At 37.9% G+C, this 16,428-nt stretch overlaps 2 protein-coding genes and 1 long non-coding RNA gene across 4 annotated transcripts; 2 read left to right on the top strand and 1 right to left on the bottom strand.

Annotated features, from left to right (window-relative positions):
- The first annotated feature begins 1,147 nt into the window (after positions 1 to 1,147).
- LOC103330234 (uncharacterized) lies at positions 1,148 to 3,488 on the top strand. The gene has a single exon (XM_008232777.2). It carries the CDS (start codon positions 1,736 to 1,738, stop codon positions 3,323 to 3,325), a length of 1,590 nt encoding a protein of 529 aa, XP_008230999.2. The 5' UTR covers positions 1,148 to 1,735; the 3' UTR covers positions 3,326 to 3,488.
- Positions 3,489 to 4,191: 703 nt separating this feature from the next.
- On the top strand, positions 4,192 to 6,414 carry LOC148918086 (uncharacterized). The gene is made up of 3 exons (XR_016126182.1): positions 4,192 to 5,321; positions 5,780 to 6,090; positions 6,174 to 6,414. It is a non-coding gene; the product is annotated as an uncharacterized LOC148918086 (long non-coding RNA).
- A 1,253-nt stretch (positions 6,415 to 7,667) lies between these two features.
- LOC103330086 (Glycosyl transferase, family 35) lies at positions 7,668 to 15,436 on the bottom strand. Of its 2 annotated transcripts, XR_016125850.1 has the most exons (16): positions 15,047 to 15,436; positions 14,255 to 14,490; positions 14,050 to 14,151; positions 13,429 to 13,605; positions 13,054 to 13,329; positions 12,369 to 12,640; positions 11,740 to 11,857; positions 11,205 to 11,648; positions 10,966 to 11,116; positions 10,726 to 10,856; positions 10,118 to 10,354; positions 9,879 to 9,955; positions 9,418 to 9,604; positions 9,047 to 9,247; positions 8,725 to 8,948; positions 7,668 to 7,861 (listed from the first exon to the last, which is right to left on the bottom strand). XR_016125850.1 is itself a non-coding variant. In XM_089049628.1 (15 exons), exons 1-15 carry the CDS (start codon positions 15,261 to 15,263, stop codon positions 8,832 to 8,834), a joined length of 2,943 nt encoding a protein of 980 aa, XP_088905754.1. In that variant the 5' UTR covers positions 15,264 to 15,436; the 3' UTR covers positions 8,448 to 8,831. The 2 variants fall into 2 exon arrangements, 1 of the variants encoding a protein (XP_088905754.1); XM_089049628.1 differs by lacking the exon at positions 7,668 to 7,861 and having other exon boundaries at positions 8,448 to 8,948.
- Positions 15,437 to 16,428: the final 992 nt, after the last annotated feature.

Here is a 16,428-nt window from a genome sequence, read left to right as displayed (position 1 = left end):
AGGAGATGGTTTAGGAGCCCATTGTGGATGCTCCTAGCATCTATTCTATGGTAATATAATATAGTTCTGGCAGATCAAACAAGAGACGAAACTTCTTAAACTAACATCATGACCAAAGAAATACAAACAAACTTATACAATTAAATCAGTACATGTTATTTTCTTCTTTGTGTACTTATTTGATAAAAATAAGAAGTTACACTAGTCTTATGCATTTTTGACATTTAGAGGCCAAAGCTAAGATTGTCAAAATTGGTTAAATGTCAAACTTGTGTTGACGTGGCTGAATGATTAAGTTATGCATGTTTTTGTACTTGATTAAAAGTCCCGTTCTAACCTAGTGAAAATGCATCTTGACTTGTAGATAAGAAGTTTCAGGTTTGAATTTCCATAGCATCTTAGTTATGCGCGTGTGATAAACCCCCCTCTTCTATAATTTAGACTATTGCTTGTAATATATATATATATATATATATATATATATATAATTAAACATCCAGCTAGGTACACCTGTCCAATTTACAGTGCACTTGAGTGTACTTATATCATGCTAAAGCTCTTCTCTAAGTTCGGAGACAACTAAAGAAAAACACTTGGCCGCTGGAGCCTCCTCGAACCTGTCCCTTGTGTGGGGTTTTGCTTAGGAGCAGGACAAACCAAAACAAAAAGAACGTATGATTAAAGTCGCATTTGAATTCAGACAATTCAATATGCTCTGCTCGTACCTAATGGCAGATATCTCAGTTCCATTTTTAGTTCATAAATTACTCATTTTTCCTGCAACATTAATGGGAAATGTGAATTTGACATGAAAGTAGAATGCCTACCCAATTCTTGAGTCTTGAGCCCCAAGCAACACCATAAATGACTCTGTTTTTTACTTAGCTCACTGAATTTTGTAAGGCACTCTGTAAGTTGTGCTCAATAATATTAATAAATTGTGCTAAGCAAAAAAAGAATAATTTCTGTCATAAATTAGAAATCCAAATCCATCCAATTTACTACGATAAGGTCCCTGTGAAAAAAAGAAACAATCTTTCATATATTAATTAGAGAAATGCCAAAACTAGAGTTTTAGTGCTAGCGAGTTGGAGGCTTCATGTACACAAGAAAGTGGGACAAAAGTCGGAGTCTTGGATTATAACTTTGCTTTCATGCAAGGATTTCTTTTCCTTTTTTTTCTGCTTCCAAATAAGGCACAGGCTAAATTTGGAGAGAGAAAATATTAGTACCAGAAAGTGATCCTCATCCTCTCTCTCTCTCTCTCTCTCTCTCTCTCTCTCTCTCTCGTTGTCATTTCTTGCCCGCTACTGGCAGAGCAGTGGTCAGTGCCTCAGTGGTCACATAACCAATGTGCTTCAGTTAGATATATTGCTTTGCTTCTTCGCTTGCTTGCATACATTTCAAGCTCCCAAGAGATCACAGGGAGAAAAAAGACCCCTTTTGCTTTGGGACCCAGATCTTGTTCTTGCACACCAATTCTGAGAAACCCAAATTGCTTCTTCTCCGATCACTTTGAAAAAGCAAGAAAGCCTCATGATTGTGGTATAATCGTTTAGTCCTCGGTGTTCTCTGATCTGGGTTTTTTGTGTTTCTCTGTTTCTTGAGCGTTCTTTTGTTATTTTTTTTCCTGGAATGCGGTGGAAAGATTTAAACTTTCTTGGGAAATTGGGCTTCTTCTTGGTTTTGGGATCTGGGTTTGTTTGCTTTTTTAGTTGGGTTGGGTAGTGGTAGGATGGAGCATAGATGTAAGCTCTGCAACAAGACCTTCTCGAGTGGCAAAGTCTTGGGAGGTCACATGAGAGGCCATGGAACAAAGAATTCGGCTAAAGCAGAGAAAAAGCTCAAAGTGAGCACCGTGGATTTTGAAGGTGATGACGATGAGCATGCTGGTTATGGCCTAAGAGTGAACCCCAAAAAGTCATGGAAATTTTCTGGCTCAAAGGTTCAAGCTTCTGAGAAAGAAAGCCTCTGCAAGGTCTGTGGAAAAAGGTTTGATTCAATGAAAGCTATGTTTGGTCACATGAGGCATCACTCGAGCAGAGAAAGGAAGGAGACTCAGTGTTGCAAAGATTGCGGTAAAGCATTTGAGTCATTGAGAGCTCTAACTGCTCATTCCAAAATTCACTCAAAAAGGCTCAGGACCTCTGATGGATCGCAGAGCATTTCAAGCGAGAAGCTTTTTGTGGATTTCCAATACAGCACTGAGACCATGGGGCTGATCCGGAGGAAAAGATCGAAAAGATTAAGGTACAAGATCACTCCAAGTTCTTCTTCTTCTGGTATGAATGAATCTAAATATGCCACTGAATTTGGTCAAGAAGTAGTAGATGGGGCTATTTGCTTGATGATCATCTCCAGAGGTGGAAGCAATTGGGGTCGAATTAGTTCAGTAACTGAGTCTTCAGATAACAATTCGTTGTCTTTGGAGGTTCAATCGCCAGTCCAAAAGAATCGGATCATGGGAAATAGGGGTGGCATTTCTGTTTGTAATGATACTGGGAACAAAATATTTGAATTTGGTGAAAATGATTCTGGGTTTGCAAGTGATGAGGAAAAGATTGGAAAATTGGAAGTTCCTATTGACAGGTTTTACAGGGGTGCAGAGTGCAAAAGGCCTAAACTAGATGAGGATTCTGCATTTGTGGGGTATGATGCTGAGATTGAGAAGGAAAGTCATGGAGAGATGGAAGCCATCCTCACTGAAGTGGAATTGGATGTGGATATTATGAAGTCTGGTATGAAGGCTTGTGATTCTGGCAATAACATGTTATATGGCACTGAATCTGAAATCTTTGCTGATTCTCGGAAGAAAAGAGAACACAAGTGCAGGACTTGCAAGAAGCTTTTCCGCTCTCATCAGGCACTTGGAGGCCACCAAAGAGTTCATAAAGCAACTAACAACTGTTCTGGAGAGAAGATTGAGGACTCTGAAGATAAAATTCTGATTAACAAGCTTTCTAAGATTGAGTACAGTTGCAAGCTTGCCAAGCTTGAATGTACTGATAATTCAGAGGAGCAGGAGATGGAAAGAGCAACTGTGACTGGTTTTGAAAGAAAGGTTCACAGGTGCTCCATCTGCTTAAAGGTGTTTGCAACAGGCCAAGCTTTGGGTGGTCACAAGAGAGTTCATTTTGGTAAAGATTCTGGGGCAGGAACAGAACAGACCAGAGCACTGAAGCAGCAGATTTCTGAAATCTGCGATGTCTTTGAACTAAGTCAACCAGTCAAACTTGAGGAAGAGAATGGTGATGTTGAATTCAAGTCCTGGTGGCTTGGAAATGAACATAAACGCGAGCTACTGGTGGGTCTGATGCCCAAATAAGAAGTGATTCCATCCATGGCTTTGTGGAAGTTTTTAGTGGCCTTTAGAGGCAAAAGCTTCTCTCTGCTGCTTATGTCTTATAGGTGGCAACCCAGAAATTTTTTGACCCCAATTCTGGGATTTTTCCTTTTTTCACGTAGAAATACATTCATATAGTTCCAAACTTGTAGCTCAATGATACATATTTGGAACATTCTTGCCTTAATATGAATTTTTTCGTCCTTTTGAACTGTATACTTGCAAAATATCAGTATACAGAAACAGATTAGCAAAACTCTTACGTTTTCTTTTCCTGTTCTTTTGCTTTTAAATCGATAAAATTTCAACGAAACACCTAATCTTAGGGGCCATTTTCTGCCACAGTGATTTAGCCACTGTGCAGATGCTGCAAAGATGATCGAAAATGAAGCCCGAAGTGTGAAAAATGGTGGTTGAACATATAGGATGATACGTACGTATTGTTTACTTCTTTACCTCTATGTATCAATCTTCTTTTGCAAGTAAGCTACAGATACCTTTGCCTTGACCCAAAAGAAACCAGTCCCAACTTTAAATTTGTTCTTTTTGTAAAATTTTGAAATGCATTTAAACTGAAAATCTAGTTAAATCTTACATGCTAGATGGCCTAACTTGTGTCACGGCCCGCATGTTCAAGGCTCAACCGTTGGATTGATCATGCTAGACCTCTTAGTCCCACATGTCCAGATTCGTTGTACAGTAGTTGGTAGACTACGGTTGGTGACAGTAGTTGATAGATGCCGGTAGGTAACATTGTATCTTAGCCACCTACTGCGGTGGTAGGTGGGATAGGAACAGTATATAAGGGGGATATCACATTGTGTATCCTCACCTCACAACTTGTAAAGCATTTGAGTAGCAATACAAGCAAATATTCTCCCAAACTTTCTTTAGCATTCTTTTACGTTCTTGCTCTTGCGATTGTTCTTTGCTTGGTTCAATCTTGTGTTGTAGGAAGGATGCTGACTTAGCTTGTTCAAGAGGTGATCAAGTCTAAGGCCGCACGAAAGGAAGACTCCGAAAAAGTCATCCCGTGACACTTAGCAAGCCTTATGAACTCTTAGCTCTTTATTGATGTTTTTGTTAGGTGGCTCAGGCTGATGAGGAGTAATTTACCCCACTTGCATTCATTCATATGCACACAGAGGAATTGAATATCATGTGAGTGTACATGGGAACACTTGAATCTGTGCTCCGGCCATGTGCTCGGAATGCCTTGTAAAACATTATATATATATATATATATATATATATATATATATATAGATGTGGGTGGCCTTTGTGTCTCTCTATTTGCCACAATTCATTACAATTTTACAAAAGCCAATGTGCAGAAGGCAAGATCCATCCATGCCCTTACAGCTCAGTGACAGAGTTGTTCATTTTCTTGTGCTCAGACAATTTGGTCTGGCCAAGGAAATTGGAGAGTCTCCCACCGTGGCATTTTAATCATATCATAGTCATTCTTTCTATTAAAAAAAAAAAAAAAAAGGTCATTTTAAATGGGCTTGAAACCTTATAGCAGAAAAATGGGCTACAATGCACCACACTATCAGTTCCAAACACATAACAAAACCTTACAAGCCCATACCTGCCTGTTACTCAGTGGCCCATTAATTTCTAGATTAATCCCATCACTTGCCCATTGCAGTAAAAATTCTATTACTGGAAGTTGTACCCCATTCCATATCAAGCCCTATCCCATCAAAATTCCCTCTTCTTGCAGACACAACCCATCAGATTTACAACAACCTCCACCGCACACCCCATCCCCTTTGAAATAGAGCCATTGCACACTCATCTATGCAATCCCCATCGCACAACCCATCTCTGCAAACCCGAACCCATCTCTAAAGAGGCACCACACCCCATAGCCAACCCCAAACGCCTCATCCCGTCGCAAACCATGATTGCCTTAGCCATCGCAAACATCCATCACCAATCTGTCAAGTTTTCACAAATCCTTCGAAGAGCCAAGGTATGATTTCAATTTTGATTTCTATATTTATGTTTCTAAGTGTTGATTAAGTGTAGGTTTGATTTCACTTTTGAAAAGCCAAAGTCTGATTTTAATTATTGATTTCAACTTAGTGGGTGTATGGTTCGAACCTGGTTTTACGAAATTGGATTTTTGTTTCAGTGGATTACCACTGAAATGGTTACATTGCTTCAGTGATAGTCCACCAAATTTGAACTTGAAATTAATTTTACTTTTGGTGGATTAGCACCGAAATCGTTACCTGGTTTCAGTGGTAGTCCACCGAATTTGTTTCCATTTTTCAGGAGACGTCCACCGAATGTATTTTCGTTTTTCAATGGTACTCCATCGAATATGTTTTATTTTTTCAGTGATAATCCACCAAATTTGTTTCCGTTTTTTAGTGATCATCTACCAAATATGTTACTGAGTGTGTACTTGATATTGTTTGTTTTTAGATATGAAAAGGACTCACAAAGGTACTATTGAGGTTTCATCATCTCGACCTAATAGATAGCGTCACATGGCCTCAACGAGGAGACAGAGAGTGGCTCCCCAAGATCACTTTGAGGATACTACAGAGGTTGAAGATGTAGCTCCTACTCATGATAGTAATGTTGACACAGAGGTTGAAGATGTACCTGCTACTCATGATAGTAATGTTGAGGTAGATGCCGAGCCTACTGAGCCATCTCGAGTAGGTCTCATTTATCCATATTTACTTACGAGTTTTAAAACTCACATAGCAGTTGCAATTTGGAATAACCAGGTAAGTCGTTTTACTGTGACAATAGAAGGTAGAATATAAGTTTGGTTCATGGTAATTAACCTTGATTTTTTTTTTTTAACTAGGAACGTGAGCCTCTTAGGTGTATGTCGAAGACATCTACTCTTTGTGAGTGGAATTGGTAGGGTAATCCAAATAATGGTATATTCAAAGGGTACATTCAGAGGTCTGGATTAGAGCAACTTATTAGGAGTTCTTATCGGAATGCTGATAAGATTGTGGTATCTACATTTGTTGACAGGTGACATCCCAAAACGAACACCTTTCACATGCCTTTTGGCTCGAGCTGAGTTGTCGCTTCAACTTTGCATGTGTACTTTCCGCTTAGTTGATAACAATAATAAATTTTCCTGAAGCAAAATAAATTTTCAAATTAACATATCAAAAGTTCACTAAAATACTTACCTATTTGAGGTCGTCGATTTAAGATGCATACAAGTGTTTGTCCATGCGGCTACAAACCTATCCTTAAATGGATTTAACCAATTGTCATGTATGTATTCAAGAGCTTTTTGAAATTCACTGAACTTATACTCAATTTGTCGCAAACAAAGCCAAAATTCATCCTCCGTTTCTGAACCAAAAATTTTCTAATCCTCATTAAATTGCTTCCATTGTTAGAGGGTCCCAAATAACTTCTTGCAGTTTGCTAACACTCCTTTGTTAATATGCCATGTCGTGCTTTTGGAAATATAGATAATAACACCAGGAAGACAATTATCATCCAACAAACTCGTTAATGTAGTCAATGCCCATGTATAATTTTCTTCCTTCTCGGCATTCATATACACATACACAGTAGAGAATGTCATATTAGTAGATGTTACTCCCACAATTTGCAATAGTGGGAAACGATACCTATTAGTCTTATAAGTGCAATCCATGATAAGTACATGTGGAAATACATGCAAAATCTTAATATTAATGGGGTGTGTCCAAAACATGTCAGTTATAATATCACCAGATGTCCTATACAACTCAATATAATTGTGTTCGGATAACTTAGTAAGCAATTGTTGCATTTGGGTTCTCCCAGCAAATTCTTTGGTTCTATTTCGGATCCTAGCATTGTATATTGTCTTCATAGTTGAAACATTCATTGCATCTCTATCCTTAAAGGTGACCAAAATATCCCTGGGTTTCACCAAACTCTTAAACATGTCCACCAACAAGGCATTCTCCTCTTCAGAAAGTCGCCTTACAAATGAATGACCTTGAAGATACTCTAAAATAGGATGGTTGTTACTCCACAAACCACCTCCAACTTCCAATCATCCCCATCACCAATATTGACACCTTTAACAAGAATAGGCATCCACATTTCTTGGTACCAGTGTCCCTAACACATTTTTTCATATCACTATTTGCATCCGACCTTATATCAGTTGTCTCACTAGACTTGTAAGACTTATAGTTACCGCTCCTCTCACAAGCAAGTATTACACGAGGTCTCCTCTTGCCCTCACCTCCATAATCAGACCTTTTAATTACAATGACAATATTATTCATTTTTCCTTATGCACAAGCCCATCTAAGTAATGCATCTCTAACATTGAATATCTACACATAAAACTCATATTATTTGAAGATAAATTTGAAACATTAATGTCATGTTAATTATATTATAAAGGATTTCAAACAAATAAAAACTCAAAATAATTACAAAATAAGTTGTGAATTGATCACTATAGTGCATTACACATTATGTTCCCTTATTGTTGCCTTCACTAGGGGCGTCACCTTGTTTTTGTTCCTTCAATGAGAGTAAGATCAAAATAGCTTGCATTAAATTTGTGGTCGGCAATAAGTTACTGAAAAAATAAATAAATTTCAGTTCAATGCCACTGAAACGCAAGTAAAAATTCGGTAGTGAACCACTGAACTATGTTCCATGATACGGTGGATCTCCACCGAATATTAAGTTCATGACCGGTCAAACACAACCGAAACAGGTGCAACGTTTCGGTGACATCCCACCGAATTTACCTATCGCGTTCAATACTGATATGCTGAACGCAATTAGCAACCATTATGAAATACTAAACTTGCAAAACACCAAAAAATAAACTCATACCTCATTCAAAGCCTATCTAACTTCAATCTCACCATTCATGAATAAATACAAGATATTTTTTCACCAATATAAATGTATAAATCTAGGGTTTAGGGTTTAGGAACATGATGGTTTGAGAAAAAAATCAAACTAGAGTTGCAGGAACATATGTTGGGTGTAGTGAGCAATTTTAATTTTTTTTGTCCTTAACGGTAATTATATATAAGGGTAAAATAGGTTATTCATGTTTAAAATTAGCATGGGTTGTAACAAGCAAATAATGGGATGCCAATAAAATCTCCCTTCATTTTATTGTTCATTTTATAATTGATCGATCAAGTTGACTATTTGAGATATAAAAGAAAGAAAAACAGAAATATTAGAATTCTCAGCTAAAGTATGGTGCTGCTTATTTGGGGCAACCACCCTTTGTTCCCAGCATTTACTATACATACGAGATGGTGCTTTAATCTGGGATAAGTTGACCACCCTTTTTTTTGCCTTCGGAGCATATACTATAGTAATGTAGCAACCAAGCGCTACCCTTTATTCTAAGCATTTACCTTTACACGAGAAAGACAGAGAGAACGATGGTTGCATAGCAACCGAAAGCCGAAGGCCACCATCACGACCACGAGGCAAGGCCGTCTTTGCTCACAAGGAGAAACTTCTATGGCAATTCGACAGGGTTAATGTTCCATATGTCTTTGGCATATTCGTGAATGGTTCTGTCACTGCTAAATTTGTATGAGCCTGCTGTGTTCAGGATTGACATTCTTGTCCATATCTGCCCCAAACAACAGTTAAAAACATTAGGCACAAACTAACAAAGTCTCAACATCAAGTAGACATGTGTAACAACAAACAAGGGCATCCATAGCTCACCTTTTGGTCCCGATATGCCTCATCAACCTTCTCTTGGCATTCTATATAACTGGGGAAGTCTTTGCCCACAAGGAAATAATCTGCACGGCCAAATCCTTCATTTCCTTCCAAGGATCCAATCAGTTCATCATAATTGAACGACCCAAAAACACCACTTCTGATAAATTCCTTCACTTCTTCAAAACGTGGGTCTGGAACGAACTGCATCAAAGAGAGAATAGGTCAAAATCCCATGAGACAATGAGTAGATAAAGAAATAAATGATTATCTGTTAACTCTGCCGAATTACTTCTAAGGCAGAAACATTTTCACTGGATTAATTTCTATAAGGAAAACGAGAACAAAGTAACAATTTGGTTATTGAGACAAACCTTCCCCTCAGCTCTTTCTTTTCTCAGCCCAGCAATCTCATGAGCTTTAGCACCAAACAGGAAAAAGTTGTCTGCTCCAACCTCTTCTCTTATTTCAACATTGGCACCATCCAGAGTCCCAATTAGGATGCAGCCATTCATTGCAAACTTCATGTTGCTGGTTCCACTGGCCTCCATCCCAGCAGTACTACAAAGAAATAATAATAAATTTGTTAAAGAGGCCCACATAACAAAGGGGGCAGGGGTTCATAGTCAGCAGCATGAACTCTTCCTCTTAACACAGTTAGATATTACCATAACTGTTTCAACAATCAGTCTTAGTGCTCAGAGTTTGCATAGGCAGACAATGATAGACGTAGTGATTAACACAGGCATGTAAGTATGCTTTTGCATTACCACTCACAGACAGAAAAATTATGTGAACAGAAAAATGAATCATATTAAGAATGAAGCTGAATTACCTGATGTGCTGTGAGAGCTCACTTGCAGGAATTAACAATTCAGCAACACTGACATTGTAATCAGGAACGAAGACTACCTACAATCAATGATCTAGTGGTTCAGTAATTCAAATGAACTCACAGCAAATCAAAATACAGACATGTAAGAAATTTTTTGAGTTCTTTCACAAAGCCAACTTATATTAAGTGTAAGTCAATGAAGTATGCAAAATCAATTATTTTTATCAAGATATCCATACCTTCAATAGATCACCTATGCCAGGATCACGATTTATAGTTGCAGCGACATCTGTGATAAATTTCACAATTCTCTTGGCTTGCACATATGTGGAAAATGCTTTTCCTCCAAACATACAAACACGTGGAACAAACTTTGCTTTCCTTCCTGAAGCACTCATTTCTTTCATTTTCTTGTAGCGGTAAACAATTCCGAAAATATTCAAAAGTTGTCTCTTGTATTCATGAATGCGCTTCACCTGAACAGAAACATTCCAATTTACAGAAAAACACAAGGAAATTTTGTCTACCAAATAAACCAAAAGTTGACAGGTCAACAGCTATGCTTTGCAAGTCCCTATTAACATATATTTGAATGATTATTTGAACCATATCAAGGGCATCAATCATGGGCTAATGGAATCTTAGTACAGGGATTATTCAGCAACAAACTAGTTCTCAATATTGACTATTACAAGTTTACAACCCATCACAGAATTCAACATGACCAACTTTTCCCTTTCAGAGAAGAATTTTCTTCGCCGTTGCCTGATGCTAAAATATTATTTAATACTCCAAGCTTAGCAGCCATCTATATACCAAGAAATAAATTTGAACGCAGGGAAAGTACCTGTATATCAAACATTGCATCAGGGTTGACAGAATATCCTGTTCTTTCTTTGATCAATGATACAACTTTCAACTTGTTGCTTCTTTTTGCTTCCCTCCATTGGGTTTGGAGATCATTATTATCTGCAAACTATCATAAAACCAAATAACTCCAGTAAGTATATAACTATAACATAGGTGCTGCGCAAAGTTATATTAAAGTAAACATAACTCTAAATGGATCATTCATAAGACTTTTACCTTCGTAATTCTGCCAGATTTTCAGTATTTAAGACCCAGTCTTCCGTGCCAATCCACTTGGTTATAATTTTACTCAAATCTGGATTGCAGAAGCGGATCCATCTTCTTGGTGTCACCCCATTTGTTTTGTTTTGAAATTTCTTAGGCCACAACTGCCAAATTTAAAGATTCGAGATTAATGATAAGATCAAGTTTCAAAGTTTCGAAGAGCCCATCTTCACTAAAATTATTGAGGCTTACCTTAAAAAATGAGTTGAATACTTCATCTTTTACTATTTCACTGTGTATTTCAGCAACACCATTTACTGCATGACCACCCACAACACAGAGATTTGCCATGCGTACTAACTTTGGCGGCGGTTCCACCAACACCTTTTTCTTTTTTTCCTCATCACATTTCTTCTCAGGTCCATTTTCTTCATCAACAGATTCATCTTCTTCATCAACAGATTCATCATCTTCATTAACAGATTCATCATCTTCATCAACAGATTCATCTTCTTCATCTTTTGAATCTTCAAGTTCTTCACTGGGAACAACAACAGAGCTTTCTTTGGGTTTAACAAATAGATCCGCAAATGTGGCAGGCAAATCAACATTTTCTAATATTCTCATCTCCTTCAGTTTCTTCTCTAATAAATCACAATCTGCTGTACCATACTCCGAGATTATGGTGTTAATGAGCTGCAGAATATGCAAATGTAAACAATCAGTATGCATAAAAACTCCAAAGGTAAGAATGATTTAATTTTTTACATATACATTCAAGCATTACCTCCTCATCTATCATTTCTATAATCTCAACATGTCGAGGAAGCAGTTTCTGCATAAGTTCTAAACTCCATTTCTCCAATGCTTCAGGTAGAACAGTATGGTTTGTATATGCAACCGTTCTAGCACACAGATGGCAGGATGTGAGGGAAAAGAAGTTGCTACCATAGAACATGTACTAAGAATAGGTATCCTTAATGAACAATTAACATTATACATGGGGCAAACAACTCCTTGACAAATATGACTAACATATGAACAATTTCCTTCTTCTTTTTTATGGGATAAAGATGGAAAGGTTATTGGACGAACAAAAGCATAAAAAGAAACCAAATTCCAGACTACTTAAGTGCATGGAAACCCAAAGTCAATTGAAGAGGGCTACATGTGAAAAGATATTCATGCGTATGCATGTATGTATGATACCACAACTACTTAACTCCCCAATAACATTCAGGAAAAGAAAAGGAAAAAGATGCTCTCCACTAGTAACAAGCAAGAGTCTCTTGCTTGTATTATCATGTTCCAACTATTCTCACAGTAAAATTTAAGTTGTCTCTGAATTCCCCCTTTGTTCATACACTACAGATAGTCCTACATAATCAACCAATAAATGCCCAAAAAAGGTGTTACCTTTGAGTAATATTCCAGGCCTCCTTCCAGCTCAAACCCTTCAAATCAATCAAAATTCTCATCAGTTCAGGAATGCAGAGAGTTGGATGAGTATCATTCATCTGCACTGCAACCTTCTCGGGGAACTCCTCCCATTTGATATTTGGTCCAGATCTTCTCTCAAAACGTTCAACAATATCTTGGAGAGAAGCAGAACATAAAGTATATTGTTGCTTCAAACGAAGTGTCTTGCCCTCCACTGATTCATCCCCAGGATAAAGTACATAGCAAATCTGTTAACCATTAAATAAAATGCTACTTACCAATTAAATTATATGTGGGCACAATAACAAACATAACAAAAACAACATTTGAAAGCAGGCAATTACTGGTCACTAAAAATATCCCTAATAGGTAGAGAGTACCACATGGAACAAATATATATTAAAGATCGCTTCTTTTAAAGAATGCAGTTAGCGTCCTCCTCACCGAGGAATTAGTAAAAGAAAAAGAAGACGAAACACATAAAACCCGAAATCTGTATTTGCTGATTAAATCGACAAAGTGGGGGTGAAAGCCAGATTCATTTCAAGAAACATTTATGAAATCATGAGGACACAGACAAGCCTGTTTGGTGCAGTGAAAAGGGAAACTGGAAAAGGAAATAAAAAAGGAAAAGAAAAGGAGCCCCATATAATGTAGAAACCTTTTCAGCATTTGTTAAAGCTTCAGATGCTTTAGTGTGCTCTCCAGAATTAAAAGCATGTAAATCAAAATCCTGTGATGAAGCTTTCGTTGACCAAAGCCGCAAGTTGATCGTGGTTTTAGTTTTATATCCTGGTATTGGAACATCATAAGCAACAGCATCTATGTCTTCTCCTCCAATCCAATGTCGTTTTCCATCAGATCCAGAAACAACCTTGCCATAAAATTTAACAGGATAGGAGACATCATTTCTCACAATTTCCCAGGGATTCCCCAGCTGCAAGAGTCAGCAACTAATAAGACATGATTTTTCCAAAAACCTATACAGACAGTGAAGCAATTAGAACAGAAAGATGAAAACAGAAAGCTTGCATACCTCAAGCCAATCCTCAGCAACTTCTTCTTGACCATCTTTAGTAATTCGCTGTTTAAATAAGCCATACTTGTATCTAAGTCCATAACCCCATGCTGGATAATTTAAAGTTGCCAAAGAGTCCAAGAAGCAAGAGGCAAGGCGTCCAAGACCTCCATTTCCAAGTGCAGCATCTGGTTCCTGTAATCAATCATCTATATAAATTGGTTGCACCAACACACAAACACAAAGCTTACTGCTTTACAAAGAGCATCTAAAGTTGTCAGGAAAAAAGACCATTCTCTTACATGGCAAGAGGAAAAAAAGAAGAAAAATATCCTCCCTTGAAACTTCCAAATCTGTCTAAATGGTATTCACAATTACGTAGATTTTATTACTGACTTCTTCTAGACAATTGTTCATGCTAGTCTTGTTCAAGAAAATTTTTCATTTTTTAGGCATCTTGTCCATATATTCTCATTCTGATAGTTACAGAGCCTCTTGCTAAAGCTCCAGCATTCCCTTTTTTCTCATTAGAATTGCAATTTATATGAGGTAAGAGATGTACACAATTACTAATTATGCAAAACTAACATGAATGTCCATAACCAAATTTTAAAAGGTAAAAACTAGCTGGAAGCTCACCTGGCAAGCAACATTTTCTAATTTGTGTCCAAGCTTGCTTAAAGCCTCTGCATATGCACCATCTAGCTCTAAATTACCAATTGCATTTAGCAGCGCTCTACCCTACAAAACAGGACATCATGAACTGAAGCATCTGCAAGCTACATAGGTCACAGAAATGTACATCCACGCTCGTGGGAGCCAATATAGGAGATTCATGACAAACCTGTAGAAATTCCATTGACAAATAATATGCCTGCTTTGCATTCAACTTTTCATAATAAGCATATGTTGCATTCCAGTTAATGATGAGTGCATCACGAACACTTTGTGCAGTTGCAAAGAAGGCCTTTGGAAGCTCAAATCTCTCTGGAGAAAACGATGGGGTGAACTCTGCATGGTATTTGATACTTGAAGCGATGGATGCAGCATCGGGTATGAATGAGCTGAGTATGGAGGAATCTTCAAAGTAAAAAGTAAGAAGTTACAAAATTAAGTACAATATAATATTTTCGGAATTACTACATCAAAACATAAGAAAGTAAGGAGCAAATCTCTCTCTATATATGTCTCAGATATAGAGAATTTGAAAGGGATTATCCTATACTGGTCCAGCGTGCCCCTATGTTTCCAACAACCAATCACATATTTGCCATGTCAGCATCAAAAAAGGATCCGAACCCACCAGCTAATGCGTGCCATGTATCAATTCAAGATAGCAGAAAAGCCAGCTTAACCAGATGATTTTCAGGTTTTCAGCTATCTACTTGGCAAACCCCATTTCCAAAAACTCCTAAACGGTAGAGTTTGATCGGAACTGGATAGTGGATTGTCATCAGATAAATTGCATGGATTTTCTTTATACATTTTCATGTATATTGATCCATCAGATTGGTGGGTTCCAATCCTTTTCTGAAACTAACAAGGTAAAATGTGATCGAGGAGCTCATAAAGTTAAAGCATGCGTTTTTATGTATATTAAAGAACAGGGTGTGTAAGGAAACAAGAAGATGAGAACCTTGTTCGACGATCGGATCCTTCAGCTTCTGGGAAGGCTCACTCGACGCGTTCTTCACCGAAAATGAAAACGACCTCCTCTGGTTCAAGTTCCTCCTCGTGAACAAAAGCTTTGATTTGTTCTTTCTGGAACTGAAATCGATCAATTTAGATTGAGATTTGCATTGCCAAACTGTCTCTGCTCCAACCCGAGTTGCAGCAAATTGGGAAGCTGCCATTGCTCTAATACTCTCTGTCTCTGACTCTCTCTCTCCCCCTCTCTCACAGTATGATAATGAGTCTCTGAGTCTCTGAGTCAGTGACACTCGTTCGTTTGTGAAGGTGATGCGGATACTGAGAGAGATAGTATCTGCCTTCTTATCTCTTTTCACGAGCTCACTGTCACTACAATCAAAAAGTCCATTTTCAAATAAATAGATCCAAGCATGGGCCCCACCCGGTTTCTATTTGATTGTTACATGCACTTTCCACTTCTAATTTCATACGATAATTGAGATTTTTTGAGTCAATAAATACTCTGCTTTAAACACCAATTTTTATTTTGCTTACCACATCCACACGCCATGCCCTCATTTGTTGATTACGATGAGTCAACCGTTGACTATTGAGAGCCAGCTGAGTGCAACAACATAGTGGATCTCTCTCTACTATCAATTTTCATTTTTTTTGTGAATTTTTTTATTGAGACAAACGATAATATATTAAATTCACACACACTACACGAATATTAAGATTCAATGCATGATATTTCCTCGGGAAGTAATTGCTCCAAATCCTTTGCTCTTTTTTTTCGGATCACACAGTATACTTTTTTTACCGGCTATCAATTTGAGCTATTTTTCAGGCCGTCAATTTGAGCTAATTTTGGGGCCGTCAATTTGAGTATAAATATTGTATTAGATGTGCAATTGCGCGGGTCCATAGCTTTGGTTTTTTCGATTTGGACCGTCTACTTGTGAGCATGTCATTTGATGAATTGAAAAATAAAGAGGCAATCAATGAGGCGTGGACAAGGTGGTGCCGACGATGAGTCACGAGAGATGAGCACCGTCGGTTTGGTGCTGGCGCAGATTTTGGAGGAGCTGCCGTCCAAACAAAACTTCTGCTGAGCTGATTTTAATAATCACTTTGAGGACTCCTGCAGATTTTTGACTTTCTTGATATTCATAATGGGTTTGCTCAAAGCCTCATCAAAAGCCCATGCAAGTTTTGTTCAATTTGGACGTTTGTTTGGTCCCGGCGTAGCAATGTATAGCGCCCAAATATGTATACAAATTGGGCCTTTGTGGCAGCTGAAATGGTTGCTTGCTTGCTTGCCCGCCTGCCCCACTTCAAAACCGTTGACCATACAAAGACCAAAGTCATCATTAATTCACTAATAAA

The sequence above is a fragment of the Prunus mume genome, linkage group LG4 (assembly GCF_029339155.1).
Source record: "Prunus mume cultivar Tortuosa linkage group LG4, ASM2933915v1, whole genome shotgun sequence".
In the NCBI taxonomy this organism is placed as follows: Eukaryota; Viridiplantae; Streptophyta; class Magnoliopsida; order Rosales; family Rosaceae; genus Prunus; species Prunus mume.
This window is presented reverse-complemented; position numbering and strand designations above follow the sequence as displayed.

Excerpts from the sequence above, each read along its gene's own strand:
- LOC103330234 (XM_008232777.2), top strand. The coding sequence starts at position 1,736 with ATGGAGCATAGATGTAAGCTCTGCAACAAGACCTTCTCGAGTGGCAAA.
- LOC103330086 (XM_089049628.1), bottom strand. The coding sequence starts at position 15,263 with ATGGCAGCTTCCCAATTTGCTGCAACTCGGGTTGGAGCAGAGACAGTT. Across the intron at positions 14,491-15,046 it reads GGATCCGATCGTCGAACAAG|ATTCCTCCATACTCAGCTCA; the intron begins GTTCTCATCTTC and ends TTTACTTTGAAG. Across the intron at positions 8,949-9,046 it reads AGGCATATCGGGACCAAAAG|ATATGGACAAGAATGTCAAT; the intron begins GTGAGCTATGGA and ends TGTTTGGGGCAG.